The following is a 17,711-nucleotide window of genomic DNA, read 5'->3' as shown; positions in this document are numbered from 1 at the left end:
GATTTTCCATTTTTTTCAACTATTTTATTTGGTCAATTTTTTATTTGCTTGACAGTACAATTTTATATTATAGTAGTTCTTTTTTTTCTCGTATAATATATTTTACGCATATTGATCACATTACAAATGGAAAATTATTTTATTCTTATAATATTTCAATCGTTTTCACTATTTTCGTTTAATGCTTTATGCCTCAATCTGGATGAAGGACAAAATGCTCAAATTATTTTTCTTTTAGTGATAATTGAGTATTCTCAAGTTGTGGGCTATGATCATTGCAACGTTATTAAGTAATTCGTATTACTATCTTTTTTCATATATATATATATAATATCAATGATATAAAAAGAGCAAGTAACTATCGTCTTGTTTCGCATTTAAGATGCATTATCTTATACGGAGGTATGTACCAGAAAACAAAGCGTTTAAACTTTCACTTGTTTGAAAATAGACGAAAAATGTTTTAACGTAGCAAGCTGCATTACGAAAGAAAAACCGTAGAACACTTACGACGCGACAATAATACGAACTGATGCGTGACTAGAGCGTATTATTATGACCGATCCTTACAGATATACTTAATTTCGAATCTAACAATTTTACATAAACTCCATGTAATCAGTTATCTGTTAATCTAATAGTAATATGAATTATAGATGCACAACAAAATGTCACCACGAATGATAGACACGATAATTCTCCAAGCGCAGTTTGATGTCGCAGAAAGCACATACTCTAATGAGCAATATTATATGTTATTGGTAATCGAAGAAGACAGACATTTCTTCGTGTTGCCGTAACGTCCAGTTACCGGTTTTTGACCAGCCGTCTTAAAGCGATGCAGCACTGGCGAACTTTCTCTTGGACTACCGCTAATATTATCGAAGTCCCAACTCGCAAAATGTTCCTCGAATAGTTCTTCGAGTTTCTTCGACAGTATTTCAATTGTCTTTACTCGATCATGATCATCCTGCGATCAGATGATTAAGGGAACTTTATAGTCGTAGTAGAAATAAAAGTTTTCGATAACACATTCGAAGATTACAATAGGTCTTGCCACTTTATTCAAATTCCTATGCAATATTGACTGCATTATATCCACGATGAATATTAAATATTATTTATTGAAAAACTATATTAGTTCAGACCATATATCGTAGCTCAATCATATTAATTTGATTCTCTACATGTCTAGCAAAGATTAGAAAATCGATAAATAAAATAGCCTGCGTACCTTGTGATATAATTTTGAATTATAAACGATACGACGAAAGTCTCTAACCACGTGTTCTACTTTATGGTAAACTCGATTCTTTAGTTTGTATTCAACCGTTTCCAGGAACATCGGACTTTTAATAACTTTACAATAGTCTTCGATCTAAAAGAAGATTATATAATTATCCATTTACGATTTAAAGAAATGGGTATATGCAAAGAAACTAACCGTGTGAGAAGAAGATTGTTTTCCATTATTGCTTCCTGAGGATGGACACTTGAAAATTTCTGCTTCTTCCATTTGCCAAACTGTTTGATGTATCATTTCTAATTTGCTAAGGGCAAGCGGACTGAGACTTTGTTTTCTTTTCGAGCTATACCATACGGACCAACCTCTATCACTGGCTTTCCCACCAAATTTCCCGTCTAAAAATTCGATGCATCCAGAATTCTCTCGTTTCTTCCCGTGTTTTGTTGCGATTGTAGATTTCGACGTTCCCTCCACTTGAGTATCATTGACCTCGAAATTTTTCGTAGCTTTCTTCCCGGAACATTTACGAGATCTATTATGCAAGAGATAATATGATTTTTCGAAATCTTTTCTTTGACACTTGCGTCCAGGGATCGGTATTACAGTGCTACAAATCGTCGATACGTTGGCAATGTTTAATTTGCTCTTCTTGCAGAATTCTTTCTTCTCCGAGAAGGATGTACTTAAGGATGCGCAACGTCGAAGAGTCTCCGAATAAGTTGCCTTCCCTATGACACGCTCGGCCTCTCCCAACGTTGTTTGGCCATTGTTTAAGGAAATGCACGAACTTTTCCTCGAGCAAATAGTCTGTTGAAGATTCTTCACCGTCGTAGTTGTTGCGACTGTTGTTACGGTACTGTTGGTCACTAACGAAACAACGGGAGCCGGCTGTTCATTCTCTGTTACGGAACTGTTTGACGATTCTGAGCTATGTGGAACGGCATTGTTTTTTCGTCGTTTCTGCTTGTTTGCCATGTTAGCGTTGTTCAAAGTTTTGATTAACCACGAATCCGTTTTTACATTCATTTTACTAGAACCTGTTAACGGGTAGCTGCATAAAATATTGCGATATTTAATGCTGGAAGAACGGAAGTATTGCCTTAATGTGACATCAGACACATGTTTCCATTTACTTTTCTAAATATTTCAATATTTTATACGTACGGAACAAATACATAGTAAAGCTTGTTTTACTCTAAATACATTATATTATTATTATTATTCTTTAAAGCAGATTTACTCTCCCCCCCCTTCTCTGTTGCGGCTATGTTAATTTACAATTACGTGTTATGAAAATCTAAAGTTCTCAAATTTCCGTCCTTCTAGTATTAAAGCGATTAAATTTTATTTTTATTAAACAATTAGAATTAATGTTGGACATTGAAAGTAATTAAATACTCTGCTTGAATATCATAGTAATACGATAGTCGCGTAGAATGTATAGAATACGCAGAATACATACGACTTACGTTTTTAGTTCCAAAGCGATATGCGAATGTTTCGAATGAAAATGTTTTTCCGATAGAAGCGATATTTAGAATAAACTTTAAGCGATTATAATCATTACCATTTTTATTACCAGACAACTGTAGAGCTTCGTTGATACTTGTGTTGAGAGAAAAATGATTCGTGGAGCCCGAGTCATCTTCGGACGCTTCGTAGCTCGAAACGCCTCCGCAACCATCGTTACTGTCCTTTAAATTTTTCGAAAGGCTTTCGTCTAATTTTTCACGATCCTGCGCCGCTTGGGACGTTGTATCGTCATTATCGTTCTCTTTCACACTCTCAAACTTTTCACTAACGTCGACTTGATCGATTTCTGTTTTCTTAAAATCCGTATCCTCTTTTACGTTCAACGCTTCTAACAGAATCTCAGCGGAAGCGCAGGCTGCTTTCCAAGTAACATCTTCCGACACGGTATAATTGGATGTATCGGATCGTTTTAAAATCCTAGGTGAATTTTCAAGGGAGAAGGTAGGAGGTGGTACGATCGGAGTCGCCGGGAAAGGCACTTTCATTGTATTTGTGCAAGTATTAACATCGCTAGATATAGGTGCTGCGGTAGGTCGAGACACAGGAGTGGACGACGCTGGAGCGCAAAACGTTTTCTCTTTGTTGTTAACGTAATGATTGCGATGATTGTTCGAGGACCTATTGGCAACGTTTCGAGATGCGGAGCTTTCTAAACGACGATTTGATCTTCTTTGATGTCTTTTTTTCGGCACGTTGTAACTTCCTGGTTTCATATATACTCTAACATCTTCGGAACTGTCATATTCTTCGGGTACCTGCTGCACTTGAACGCGATTATTGATCAAATTATAAGCGTTCCAGGGTGTAGTCTGAACGCTCTGTATATTTTGCAGCGTCTGGAACTGACGATTTGCGTCGATATGCAACTGTCTGATGCAACTACCGAGATCCATCGTATTCTTTGACATTTCTGCGCGCGTCGACCCACGTGGCACAACAGTCTCCGTATTCACATCCGCCGGATTCATAAATGGCATTTGTCTGTTATCAGAGTTTCTCATACTGGCGAACCAAGCTGACAAATTGGCAGTCATTTCTTCCGATGATTTCTCCGGGATACTCGGTTCGATTTGGCTAAGCAGCGTCATCTTATCCTTTGGCACAGCCGCTAGCTCCAGTTGACTCGTGGACGATTTGCCAACATAAACTAAATCCATATTCGTTTTATTTCTGTGATTTTGTTCGAGGCTCTTTGAATTTTTACTACCGTAATCTAACGTATACGACGGACAAATAGCGTAACTAGGATAAAAATTTTCGTGGTCGTTGGCGGGTGGAAAGTATATAGATTCTAAACTAATGGAAGGGTTCAAAAACGAAGATTCCACCCTCGATAAACATTTTTGAGCATAATTGCTCTCAGAATTATCATCTAATTGTCGCTGTAGTCTAAACACGGTGTCGGTATTTTCCTGCGGCGAAACTTTATTTTCGGGGAATTCTTGTTTCTTCTCCTTGAATAACCATTGTCTAGAAGGATCCTGATTGCTTTCCGTAAGAATTTTGCTTCTCAGGTGAAAAAACTCTGCGTTCAGGGATTGCGTGGATGTGTCTGTCTTGGCAGAGGACGAGCTTCCTCTCGAACGAAATCTACTATTCGGTTGACCCGCAGATTCCGCGTGCCCTAAGAACATATCAGGCACGGATTTCGTGCTGTCTATTGTCGTTAGGTTCTCAGTAACGGTCCACTTACTTCGTAATTTTGATTCTTTTTGGGACGACTGTTTCTCCTGGCTGGCATTGTACAGGCTGAAATTTCGTAGGCTGCCGGTCGATAACTGCGCACCGTTACTGGAATCTCGATTGTTCTTTTTATTATCGGGCTTCTGTTTCGATGTAATCATAGTTGAAGATGGATCAAACAAGTCGCGATTCGTGTAAACTGAAACGTCACCTGGAAAAGAGGTTCCAAATGATTCTGATCTTTGCTCGAAATTAGAAGCATTGCCGTTTTCTTCGAGCTTTAAGAAGGCGTGGATGATCTGATTCAGTAGCTCGTGTGTGCTCTCTTCCCACAAACGAAAACATCTCAGCAACTCGCAGTCGAATTTATCGTTCAAGCTTGGATAGTGCTGCTTATTCAAATAATTATCAAGAACAAGCCAACCGTTGCTAATGCGCAACAAAGCGTTTATCAGATCGCCGACGAAAACACGATCTCCGGCGAAAATTGGGAAACAAGTGGAAGATTTGGTAACTGCTGTTTTAGTGGCGGTAGACAGATTTTTCAACCAACTGCATCTGGCGTTTGTTTTGCAACTATCGTTTAAAACGATTTCGGCTTCCGTGCATCCCCAGTAAACGACTTTTCGCAACAGTTCCGGATACTGTGTCCTATCCAGGCACGGTCCGTCCGTTTGAACAGCTATCGACGTACCACTCCCATAATCCGCACAGAATTCGGTGAACCAAGTATTCTTATTTGACGCAGTATCGCCAGCTCCGCTAAACAACGGCGTCGAATTGGATTTCTCGGTTTTCGTTTCCTCTTTGTTAATATCGTTCGAAGATATGTTGCAAAGCGCTGAAACCATCTTTTCAGCCTCGATCGTAAAATCGAAGCTGGTAGACGATTCGTCGGAATAATGTTCCTCCTGCGTTTTTGTACACACGTTCGATGTAGCTTTTTCCGAAGAACTCGTCTTGGTTTCTCGGCTTGCCTCATCCTCTGTACTCGGTTTTATGTTGAACAAGTCGTTACAGGGAGAGGTAATCGTTTGAAGGGGCCATTCGTCGTAATTTTCAGATGATATCGGGTTAACTCGAGAGGTATCGACTGTAGGTATTTTGTTTTTGCCGAGTTTAAGGGGCGCAATGTCAAGATTGGCAGCAGTGGCTACAGGTTTGTCTCTCTGTAGGCTACCGTAGACTAAACTTGCTGGATGATTAGGGTAGATTTGATTAGAGTGTACTGTTTGAACAGGACTCGTGACTTGGCCGTTGGTGAAATTTGCCGTGGCTGCGTAAGGACTGAGATTAGGAAATTGAAACGTTGAATTGCCATTAATTGCTTGCAAGTTGCAAGTGTTTGTAGCTGAGATATTATAATAGGAGCTGTGCGATGGTTGTTCCTGTTGCTGAATATTTTGTCGATCTTGAATTAGACAAAACGTTTGTACATCCGGAGGCTTAAAGTAGGGTTGTGGTATCAACGTAATTCCGGAATTGTTGTACTGATCGCCAGAGAAAGAGCCATGCGTGTACGTCGAGGAAGCAATTAAAAAGGAAGTAGTTGGTGGAAGTATCGGGGCATTGTTCGTCGTTTGATCATACAGAACCAGAGGTTTCGGGCTGTAGGATAACTGCTGTTGAATATGCTGCTGCTGCTGTTGGCAATATTGTTGATTTCGTACGAGCTTATTTTTGGCTGGCCATCTGCTGCTTTTACCTATATTCATGGATGGGTTTGTACGAGAATCTTAGAAAACTGAAACCATTATTTAACATAAACATTGATACCGATAATTGATAACAATTAATATTTTCCACCAACGGTAATATCATTCTCATTGTACAAAATTCAGTTTGTATATCTGTTATTAATTATTAATTCTTTCCTTCCTTTCCAATAGAAAGGAAAAATTCTTGAGATCCAAAAAAAAAAAAAAAAAAAAAAAGAAAAGGAAGTATAATCGATAAACGCAAGATCCTATTAACTCGCATCAGTGATAAAACGAATTCTGTGGCTGTCGATAAAAAGATTGCAGTCGGTGGAAGTATGTAATCGTTAATTTGGTGCAAATAACAATCACATCTTTTACTCGTTTAAAGATGAACTAATTATCGCAATACTTTTTAAAGCTATCTTTTTTTTAAGTATTCAAAATGTACCAAATTTTAAAAGGAAACGTAGTTACACCTTGTATATGCAAAGGAGCAGGATTAGCGAGACCAGCGTTACGTTGCGTTCCTGGATAAATACACGAAGGATGCAGACCACTTCCGCATGCTTGAAGAGTTAACGTTGGATTAGCTATAGGACCATAAAGAATTTGTTGTTGCTGCGGATGTACGAGGGACGACGGGGTTGATGCGGACGGAATCGAAGATTGTATGGACGATCGACTAGCTCGTGCGGCTGTAGGGTGCATGATCCACCTAACCCCGGCTTGAATACGATCCTCTCGTTGTCTTCTTACTTTTCAACCTCTGTTTAAGGAAATAATTTATTCTATTTATCACACGCGCCTAAGATTCGTAATTTCGAATCGATGCGCGAAGTATTGACACTTTTGTATTAAATCATTTTGAATTAAAATAAAATAAAATTGAAGAGAAATGTTGTTAACAAACGATACGTATAGCTAACGATATTTTATCCAAACGAAATGAACTTGGCTACTATGTCAGCTGTTATTTGACACGTCGTTAACCTAAGCACATTTCCCTTTGATTTATTTTATGCATATACAACGACGAAGAAGTTTCGTTTTACCTGATATTCAGATGCCTCTTTGTTCCTCTTGAGTAAACCATTTGTGTTCGATAAACGATGCAATAATATAATCGATGACGAAAAGAGTGACAAAGTAAGGAAATATCTTCACGAGGACGACAGGTAATGAGATAAAATCATATCGAGCTTAAATAGGTACAGCACAGGAGAACAGAGAAAGGAAAGGGTTTAAACTCTTAACGAATGAACTTGCGGTTAAATCAAAGAACTCGATGTTAATCCAGGATTTTCAAAATTGCTCCACTCCTTTCTCGAGTCAACAAATGTACATGTTATCGTTTTTCTCGTCTAACGTTTCTTCTCTCACGGAAACAAATCGAAATTCCTTGCGAACGAGAAATGACCAAACTTATATATACATATTGAAAAGCAAATGGTAATCTACGAAATGAAAGTCAACGAACATCACGAAGAAAAATGGCAGATTACTGGCTGTTGACCTAAAACAAAATTCTCTACGCGGAACAATGAAACGAGCGAAAAATTTGACGTACGGCGTGGGTATTTTTATCCATGAATTATCTAACGTTTTCAACGTACCTGTTAATCTTGTATAAATTTCAAATACTTTCGATCTCATTAAATCACATAAAAAATAGATATGTTTCGCGATCGATTTTAAGAATAAAGTAAATTACAAAATTCAATGCATTAAAAGCGATTTCAAATATAAATAATTCCAACGAATGTCGATTGCATTTTATTAAAATACATGTAACGTAAATTATGCTAGACTGTCTAATGTACCTTTTTTACGTATAAAAAGATTCTCTCTCTAACGTCTAAGGAAAGCATGAATTTATTCTCGATACGAGTTGTTCGTTATATTGTTTGATAGGATGTAAGGAAAATAAGAGACTTGGTATTCTCCGCAACGGCAACCCTGATATATTTTTCTCGCTTCGCACAAAAACATATCATACAGATGTTTTTTCGCGAAGGTTGTCACAACATATAGACTTTCAACAAGTTGCGTAATTATTACATATGTAATATCATTCTTAAGCTCTATGCAGAAAATTGTCGAGTGAACACAATGTGACTGTCGTCACACCTTCAGCACCTAAATTGAAGATTTTCAAGAAGATTTATGCATGATCGAGGAGTGCTCGCCAAGCTGTTCGACATTTCGCAAAAAGTACCAAAGATCACGCCGTTCCTGAGTTTCTGCACGATCTTTTCGTGAAAGCTCGTCTAAGATATGTAATTATCTAAATTATCTCGTTAAAAATTTATATACGAATATCACTATAGAATGCGTTAACTGATATGTGTATGCGATACTTTCTCGATAGAAATATCTATTTACTTTCCTAAGATACACTCTTATATATTCTTCGATTATTTCTATAGCGATATTATAACAGCAATTACACGTAAGAGATTGGTAATTACGTTAATTTTTCTCCTTGGTATATTGCACTTGGAAACATCCAGATAATCAGGAACAGCGGGAATATCTCGTCTAAAACTACTGTAATCTTGAACCGATGGACAGCCGGAGGCAGAAAGCCACCGCAGTATGTTTAGAATCTCGAATGAAACGTATCCTTGTCGAGAATTTTTCCGTTCGTTCGAACATTTCGAGGTCGCCAGCGTTTGCTCTCGAGATGCAACGTGAAATTCTAGATAGAAGAAGACATTTTGCGCTTTAAGTGCTGTTTCGATTGCTTTATACGCTTTTTTCTTTCATTGACGACGAAAGTGTGGGAAGTGTGTGAGATATTATTCGCTCTGAAACGCATCGTCCTCTCCACTTTCGCTTACTTCCGATCCGTTAAAATGCGAAGTCGAAGCTGCTTGCAGGTACTAACGATCTCGGACGCATCTCTTCGTCGACTGGTCGAGTGTATATTAATTTTCTCAAAATTAATTACGAATGTATGCTAGAAGAACACTGCCAATAACACACGACAGAATCAGAGACGTCGGTGGTAAAACGTTTGGTGTTGCCGTGTTACAAAAGTCTGTCAAACACGAACAGACTTCCTGACGACCGCCAAAACCGCTTCTTTGGTAACACTTTCCTTTATAACTTGACTCGTCCCATCCGCAACCTCTTATGACTCGGGTATCAGGTGGAACTGTTTCAAACACATAGTAATAGTTCAGTCTATCTTATTTACTAATAATCGATACGATATCATGAAACTAATAAGTTGTATTCGATGTTGTGTACGAAATATCAAATTACTTGAGCTAGTACTGTATCATAACTGGTATTGCGCTAATCACGCTGGTGCGTGACCACGTATTGCAATTTTCTACAACGTAATAAGGAGACTGTATTAGTCTAGGTTAATAGTAATAGCGCACTAAAGTTATAGTAGCCCATTAAAGTTACTGGTTCTCTAAAAGATTGGTATTGTCAGCATCGTAGCTGTTACAGTTGCCTTCATCAATTTTTCGTTGAAACGTATCTTAATGGTGTCGAAATAAGATAACATAAACGAATATAAATAAAGACGATTAAGAATTTATATTAGAGATATTTCATATTAAATGAAATATTAAAATAAATTGAAGAATATTTCAGAAATATTATAAGAACTATAATTTAAAAAAGATTTTCTTTCTCCAAGCATCTGAATGTCACTTACGTCCATTAACGCTGAACTCGATTACTTGCGTAATCTTTCGGCACATGGTATATTTCGAGCCGTTTTTGAGGTCGGAGCAATCTTTTTTGAGGGCGTCGGGTGGATTATCATCGGCGCATCGACTGTCGTTGTGACTGTTGCAAAGATAGCATTGCATCGCGTTTATGCCTAGAACATAATAATGATTTGCTTAAAAATTCTTCCCTCACAAAAGATTATTCTCTTAAAGCTATAAATAAATTGCGATTGTTCATATATTTATGAGAAATTAAAAGCTGTAAAAATGCACAAAAGGGAACGATAGGTGATGAGATAGTAGGCAAAAATATATGAAAGAAATGAAAAGAAATGAATCTCCGGGTAGGTTCTATTTTTTGCAGTTGTTTTGATGACTTCTCGTCGTATAAAAATACAGACTTGGATAAATAGTTGTGATTCCGATATAACTATTTACATCTCCCATATTAATGAAACTTATAATATTTTCATCAGCGCAGATAAATTTACATGACAATTGTTTTAATATGACTCAGTATTATCCGCATTGCGGTAGCGTATATAATTTATATTCAGTTTCGTAATTACATGAAACACGAGGTTATAAAATTATTATTGGGTGGTTGATAAGAGAGGTCACTGTGATACGAAGATAATGCGATAATTTAAACTTTCATACCAGGGGGATCGTGGTACTATCTTCTTCCAAATGCGTTTTATGTCAGCACAATTGAATAATTTGTTGTCGTTATGTATACGCGTCTGTTTATATAGGTCAACGTTTGGACACTCGGATTACCATAGAGCATCGTAATTTAGCTGTCTTTCATGAAGTTTGTTTTATAAAAACCAGGAAACGTTTCGAAATAGCATACATTCCCATTGAATAAAGGTTCATTGTACTTCCGACCCTACTGATATAAAAATCAATGCAGCTATCTGGCCTGGAAAGGCATAGCTACAATAAGTTTACGCGCTTGTCTTCGCGTTTTAATCTTGTCTCTACGGTCATTCATTTTTCTGAGCGTAACAGGACATAAATAACGAATGTCTAACAGTATAATTTACATAACGAACTATCATAGCAATAAACACCATAATCACTTCAGAGATTAAACGGACTGCAAATTAAGAAATGTTAGAAGCGAAAAGATAATTATAAAAATGTCGAATATCATTTCAATGTTGATATTGATGTAAGTAACCACTTTCTGTTCTTGAGTTTTATATTCCACGATAAACATGAAATTTTATACAAGTGACTTTGAATGTATTGCGTATGTGAAAACTGCTTTGCGCATAGCTGGTCGTCATTGATCTCACTAACGTTCGCACCAGTCCATTTGGTTAAATCAAACCGCGGAATTATAGGTACTTTTTGGAGCATACAATTTCGATCGTTTAATTTCATGAAAATTATTTGATATTCAATTGCTTCCGCAAACAACGTACGGCATATTATACACGCTTATTGTTAAATCAGCTGAAACAATGACGTCGCATTTAAACGCTTCCCTCGAACGAGGAAGCTAGTTGATCCACTTTTCGAATAGGGTATACCATCACTTTATTGACGAGAGTTAAAAGGAACAGGGCAAACATGGAGGAAAAGGGAATAAGAATTATACATTAAAAGCAAATGTGTCGCGAATTTCGATTAATTTATATTATATTTTTCAATTGTATTTAGGTAGTAGTAGCTAAGAAAGATAAAAAACATAAAAAAAAAATTATATAATATACTAGCACATCGCACGTACAATCAAATCAAAACAAGTACAGTAATTATTTTTTCAATTAAAGAATGTAAGTTAACATAACGAAGTGTTATCGTAGAGAAACGGAGAACGAACTATTTATCAGTTACGTCACACACTGAACGACGCGATTCAGGAAATGAACTTTTATACGATTATACGACTATAACGCAGTAAAAAAAAAACAAACAAAAAACAAAGAGGAACGAAGAAAAAGAAGAAAAACAAGGAAATGGCGATGAAAGTAGGTCTTTTAGAGAAGGATACGAGGATCGATAGGAAGCAGTCTCGTAAACCCGCCCCGATCGTTGAACCAAAGACAGCACAGACTCGACGCGTAGACGCTTACCATAAAAACCGAGAATGACCAATAGGCAAACGACGAGGATGAGAAAGCGCTTCATGTTGGTTTCGGTATTATCCTGGCACGTCCTTCTACGATTAACGTTTCTCGCGGTCACTGGCGTAGATTACGCGCGACCGAGCGGCGGGAAAGAGAGAACGCGGTTAGATCAGGGGTTGACGAGGCCAACCATCCGGCCTCGACAGCTGCTGAAGCACTGTTCGCGTTGGCTGTCGTTCGGCGCGATTGCAGCGCAAGCCCGCAACTAAGGCGACGAAGCTTACACCACTGATAGAATCATGAATACATGATTGCGCGCGAGGAATACTAAGGTCGACAAGACGAGGCGAGACGAATGGGAAAAACGATCTCGCCCCAACGAGTAATCCAAGGACCAAACGATCTAGCCACGGTCGTGTGAAAGCTTCGTCGCTTCTTGCGGTCCGCGATTTGGATTCCCGTTTTCCACGTTGCGTTGCACAGATTTTCTATCGTTACTGCTATACGCGCCATATCAAGAAATCAATATTTTTGACGAACGGTCAGTAGAAGGATTGCTGCTACCTGGGATTGATTTTTACTGTGTTTCAGTGATTACACACTTCTTATTTTCGCTAGAAATATCACTAGTGACGATAAATCTACGTACAAAATACTCCATATTCTTATCAATGGTAACTAATAAGTACCAGAAATCTAATTGAAGCATTTTGTTACAAGAGACGCGTGGGGTGTTTTGGTAAGTGTCGTAGAATTATCAAGCAGGGTATGATTTCTTATATATATAAAAAAAAGATTGATTCGTAACAAAGACCAACGTTCTCTTAAATAAGGGCTGGTCCTCGAGAAAGTTGATCTTGAAAATGTAGCAAGTACACTTGCGTTTTATCCGATATCGATAAACCAATTCAAACTGATAGTTCGTATCGGCAACTGGTACGATGGTAAATAACAATTTACATTATTCGTGATTATGAACGCAATCGTGTACAGAAACATAGGCGAACGTTGAAATCAACACTCTAAAGTTAAATTTATTTTGTGAAACATCGTGTATAATTTTTCTTCTTAAATTATCATGAATAACGAGTTCACCTATGCACACTATGTTCACTTGATTTGGTAGTCTTCCTCCGATACGATTTTGCAATCTCGTCGTTTATGTCATACAAATGGGTGGTATTACAATTTTCTAATTTACTCAAGATAATTCGTTAATTTTTAAAGTATACGCAACCTGCGATTTTGAAATTGTCCGCGAAATCTCTTAAAATTTTGCCAGCGTATATCATCTCGTCGTTTCAAAGGTTCAGAATTGATCCTTGGGATGAACCATACAAACGTCGTCTGTCCTGTTTCAATGAAACTCAAATTAATTTTTTAAGAAGTACCAAAAATTATCCAGATATAACGTTAAATATATCTATGTATGATAATAAACAACAAATATCGTTGGAATGTTCTTACTTCCTCCTAGAAAGTATAATTAGAATGTTAACTCTCTGTAGCAATCTAAAGCCATAATCGTTGATGATAAAAAATACGATTGTTTTGACGGACAAGGCAGGGCTGGATGTTAAATAGGGAAGGCCGTGGGCGGTACGAAGAGCTTTATGTTCAAATGGAGCGTAAAGTGGTGGTTTGGAACACGATAAGTGGATAATATCCCTTTTCCTGTGACACACTGAACGTCATGAAATGTCATGGAAGCTACTGTAATAAGTTGCACGCGAACAATACGGAAAGGAACGTGAAGGATATCTTTCCACTCTTGCTATTAAGCTTCTGAATCATCGTTCCTTATGACCTATTTTTTTAAACTCGCCAGCGGAAGTAATGAGAACAAAATACTTCAGTTTATTGTTATTTGTCCCATTTGGATATAAAGATAAGTCCTTTATATGTTGCTAATTAAAAACAAATAAAAAAAATTGGCAGTAATATATAATAACAAATAATTAATAACCTTAATATCTTATGCTCCAGGGAAATACTGATTAGAAATATTTCTGCTTGTATAACTAGATTGTTTGACATTTTTTATGTGCGTATTATTATTATTTAATGTTTGCATTAATTTAGAACACGTACATGTTTCTTCTTAAGAATATGATGTGGCTAATGTAAACAGTGAAATTATTTTCGCAATAAAATCTGTGAAAATGATACAGAACTGAAACGTATTGAATTTACTGAAAGTCATATATGTGATCTGATTTTCACTGCACGTTGCTCGTCGCAGTTAGTATTTAATTTATTTAGCAACATAGTGAGTCCCTGACACCACTTCGATGATTATGTTCTAAGTGATAAGTATTCTGAAATCTTTTAAAAATGTAACAATGGAATCACTTTTCTACTAATAATGAGGAATCTGTTACTGCCAACGAATACTCTTCTCAATTTTTGCACGTTATTTCAAGAATTTATATGTAATGATTTATATGCATCATAAATTATAAATAAATATAATATAAATTATAAACTATATGCATTCTAAGAGATAGAATAATTCGAATAATTTCCAAGTTCATTATTAACTCACCTGTCGTTTAAGAAATACATTTCGTTTGAATTGTGTAAAACATCCCGTGTATCTTAATAAACATAAAACTCAAAATAAAATCTTTCTTAGAATTTGTATTTACATTGAACTTATATAAGGACATGAAATAGTGTGCATGATGAATATTTAGTTAGTTTTTTATCCATATTCGATAATCTTACGTAACGATGTTGAAAGAAATATTTCATATCTTGAATATCAAATACGTATTTCTCTTAAAACAACTAGCATATATATAACGCGTGCTGTCAACAGTATAACGTTGCCCTATTTTTAAGTATTTAACAAATTTATACATTTCATCATCATATTTGAATCAATTGATAATTGTAGATATTTCATATATAATATTATCAATGTTATAATATACCTAAATATACTTATATTAAAAATGAGATTACACGAATATTTATACCACACAAACATGTTTTCCTTAATGCGATATTACCTCTTCAAGTAAGAAATAAAATAGGAATTTACTTCTACGTTTTTATTAAGCTTTTAAATAATTCTCAAATATTAATTTACTTGCAAATTTTTCCACGTGAAATTTTTATTCCGTAACAGTAACAAATACGTTATCTTATATTTCATCTAAAAGAATTGAAACTGTCCTATGATATAAATATTAGTATTTAAGATTTTGCAATTTACTGTTGAGCTAAATTGTTATAATTACACTTTTTTGTATGAAGATTTAAATTATAATAGTTTGAATTTATTCTTTAAAAATAAGTAAAACTATAATAAATTAAGCTACCTCCCTTTCTAAATTGAATATTTCTAATATTATTATTTTTGTTTCAATGAAACTTTATAGTTCCTCTTATTATTTTATAGTTTTTTTGTATTTTAAGGCTGTAGTGGTAACACTGTTTAGTGATGACATGAAATTAAATTTAAAGACACTTTAGAAACAAATTTTTCCACGCGTCACGAAAATAGCTATGTATTGATTTTGTCACGTTTATGTCTAAGAGGTATTTACTAAATTTTTATGTCAAAGTTAATGAAAAATTGTTAAATTAAATTGATTGTTTCTGTTTCGCTTGGGCAATATTTATTACTGTATAAGTTAATATATAGAAAGTTATATAAAGCGTTGCAATACGTGGATAAAAGTGCAGAAAATAAATTTTCCATTTCGGTCACATTTGTCATGGTATGATTATATAACCTTTCAATCATTATTATTATTACTCTCAATAGTAATATTCATTCCCATCATTCTTTTAGCTACATATTAGGATAGTCGAATAAAAGATAATGTCGCAGTAATTTAGATAAAGTGGCTGTAATTTGAAAAAATTCGACAATTGGCGAACAAATGTTAAATACATTGTAAATATAGAAACGCAAAAGAAAGTTTAAAATGCATGTAAAAATAAATGCATTACATGTACTGTTGCTTTTATTTGTATTCCAAAGAGGTAAGTTTCATAAAAGAAATATCATGTTTATCAATTGTAGATAAAGCAGAATATATGTTTATCAATTATGCATAAAGCAGAATACAAACAGATATATACTGACTGTTAGTATAATTGAAGCAATAAACTACACAAATAAAGCGAACAATACTTTTAGAATAAGTTTCTTTTTGCATATTTTCTTTAATGCCCTATTATTCGTTTCGATTTTCTTTATGGCTGTTATAGGAAAAATTTTCAAACATTTCTTTATTCCAAATTTTGTTATATTCTGTTTTATAAATATAAATAACAAACAAAATGAAGAAGCGCGTAAGAAGTATGCTATATAAAATATGTTATTCATTAATGATGTTAATACTATCATACTTTGTATTAACCTTATTATATACGTAAATTCATATCTGATACGTTATTGACACGTATAAGAAGAATCGAAAGCTATTACGTGTTATCAATGTAACAGTAAAAGGGATCAAGATTGCACTATTAATACGGCGGATATAAGATATTTGAAGCCATGCTCCTCATCACAAGCATTTTGTCGTAAAGCTGTGTACATATGTGAGTTGATAATCACAATTTCTCTTTTACATTTCTCTTCTTATTTATTATAATTATTTCTTTCTGTTATTTGGAAAGTTTCATTATCTTTCACTCGTATCACGTACATTAAACTATTATTTCTTTATTTTTCGAAATATCTTTACGATATAGAAGATAAATTGTAAACTAATTGTAAACTAATCACATAATTTTTAGATTATTTTATGAATTCTCACGAGTACATAATAATACGCGAGTGTGCAAAATGGGGAAGTGCTGACAACGAATGTTATAGAGGTCGTTACCCACGCGATAGTTATCAATTTGTATGCGAATGTAAGAGTACAGGATGCAATCGATCTACGACATTTTCATCCATGACGACCACAGTTCTGTATGTTCTGTGTCAATTTATAGTTTTTCTCGTTAGAAGTCCTACCTGACACGAACATATCGTTGGAAGAGAGATATTTCATTTCAATGATATCGTCACAATGAAAGTTACTCAATTTCACGAATAGAGTCTGGAAAAATGGCATTTTATTACTAATATATTACGATAAAGTAAATAAATAAATAGATAAATCTAATTGATCGTCCGGATAATATAAAATGTAATAAAAATAAAATATGTATATTATTAGAAAGAGTATCTATTAAAAGATATAGCAAGTGCGTGAAAACGATACCGTTTAAATTAAAAGGAAAATAGAACGAAACAAAGTGGTTTTATATATATTATAAATAAAAAAATACTGCATCACTGTACATTTTTGCAACTTACGCAATCTAAAGTAGTTGGTACATACAGTCGTCCCGGAAAGTAAGTTGACGCTTCCGCTGGAAGTTTAAACGTAAGATCGTTAACTTACTTTCCAGGGCGGTTGTAAATAGATTTTATTATTTCTAGCCCATCCCCTGGCACTTTGCTTTCATTTTGCAAGAAACCGAAACCGAATAAGTTATTCTATTTATTTAATACAAAATAATATAATTCTTAAAATCTAATTAAATCTGTGATATATTCGCAAATAATCTATGATATATGTATTAGGTTGTCCGGGAAGTGTCTTTTTTTTACAGACACGTCTTTTACAACGATGCATCTTTATATAAACATGAAACCTAATCCATCAAACGTTCTGATCTTTATCTTGATAGAACAAAATGGATCACATGTAATTCAATAAAATAATATAAAACGGAAAATGTTGTGCATTCATTATTTCCTTATAAA

At 35.1% G+C, this 17,711-nt stretch overlaps 3 protein-coding genes across 3 annotated transcripts; 1 reads left to right on the top strand and 2 right to left on the bottom strand.

The window, feature by feature from the left end:
- Positions 1–28: 28 nt before the first annotated feature.
- Positions 29–7,049, bottom strand: LOC117164578 (uncharacterized). Its single transcript, XM_033347723.2, has 5 exons — positions 6,639–7,049; positions 2,814–6,167; positions 1,445–2,283; positions 1,235–1,378; positions 29–970 (listed from the first exon to the last, which is right to left on the bottom strand). The coding sequence occupies exons 1-5, from the start codon at positions 6,868–6,870 to the stop codon at positions 749–751; spliced, it is 4,791 nt and encodes a 1,596-aa protein (XP_033203614.2). The 5' UTR covers positions 6,871–7,049; the 3' UTR covers positions 29–748.
- A 1,051-nt stretch (positions 7,050–8,100) lies between these two features.
- On the bottom strand, positions 8,101–12,204 carry LOC117164582 (uncharacterized). Its single transcript, XM_033347725.2, has 3 exons — positions 11,939–12,204; positions 9,836–10,003; positions 8,101–9,319 (listed from the first exon to the last, which is right to left on the bottom strand). Exons 1-3 carry the CDS (start codon positions 11,991–11,993, stop codon positions 9,105–9,107), a joined length of 438 nt encoding a protein of 145 aa, XP_033203616.1. The 5' UTR covers positions 11,994–12,204; the 3' UTR covers positions 8,101–9,104.
- A 3,666-nt stretch (positions 12,205–15,870) lies between these two features.
- LOC117164900 (uncharacterized) lies at positions 15,871–17,002 on the top strand. The gene is made up of 3 exons (XM_033348328.2): positions 15,871–15,928; positions 16,358–16,492; positions 16,691–17,002. Exons 1-3 carry the CDS (start codon positions 15,871–15,873, stop codon positions 16,915–16,917), a joined length of 420 nt encoding a protein of 139 aa, XP_033204219.1. The 3' UTR covers positions 16,918–17,002.
- The last annotated feature ends 709 nt before the right edge of the window (positions 17,003–17,711 follow it).

Source organism: Bombus vancouverensis, chromosome 5, assembly GCF_051014615.1.
Source record: "Bombus vancouverensis nearcticus chromosome 5, iyBomVanc1_principal, whole genome shotgun sequence".
Taxonomy (NCBI): Eukaryota; Metazoa; Arthropoda; class Insecta; order Hymenoptera; family Apidae; genus Bombus; species Bombus vancouverensis.
The sequence above is the reverse complement of the archived record's forward strand: the minus strand, read 5'-3'. Positions and strand labels throughout refer to the sequence as shown.

Coding starts and splice junctions, on each gene's coding strand:
- LOC117164578 (XM_033347723.2), bottom strand. CDS start 6,870: ATGCACCCTACAGCCGCACGAGCTAGTCGATCGTCCATACAATCTTCG. Junction 6,168..6,638: donor TGCTCCTTTGCATATACAAG/GTGTAACTACGT, acceptor CCATGAATATAG/GTAAAAGCAGCAGATGGCCA. Junction 971..1,234: donor ATTCAAAATTATATCACAAG/GTACGCAGGCTA, acceptor ATCTGATCGCAG/GATGATCATGATCGAGTAAA.
- LOC117164582 (XM_033347725.2), bottom strand. CDS start 11,993: ATGAAGCGCTTTCTCATCCTCGTCGTTTGCCTATTGGTCATTCTCGGT. Junction 10,004..11,938: donor GGTCATTCTCGGTTTTTATG/GTAAGCGTCTAC, acceptor ATTATGTTCTAG/GCATAAACGCGATGCAATGC. Junction 9,320..9,835: donor CGAGTTCAGCGTTAATGGAC/GTAAGTGACATT, acceptor TGTTTGAAACAG/TTCCACCTGATACCCGAGTC.
- LOC117164900 (XM_033348328.2), top strand. CDS start 15,871: ATGCATGTAAAAATAAATGCATTACATGTACTGTTGCTTTTATTTGTA. Junction 15,929..16,357: donor TTTATTTGTATTCCAAAGAG/GTAAGTTTCATA, acceptor GACACGTATAAG/AAGAATCGAAAGCTATTACG. Junction 16,493..16,690: donor TCGTAAAGCTGTGTACATAT/GTGAGTTGATAA, acceptor CATAATTTTTAG/ATTATTTTATGAATTCTCAC.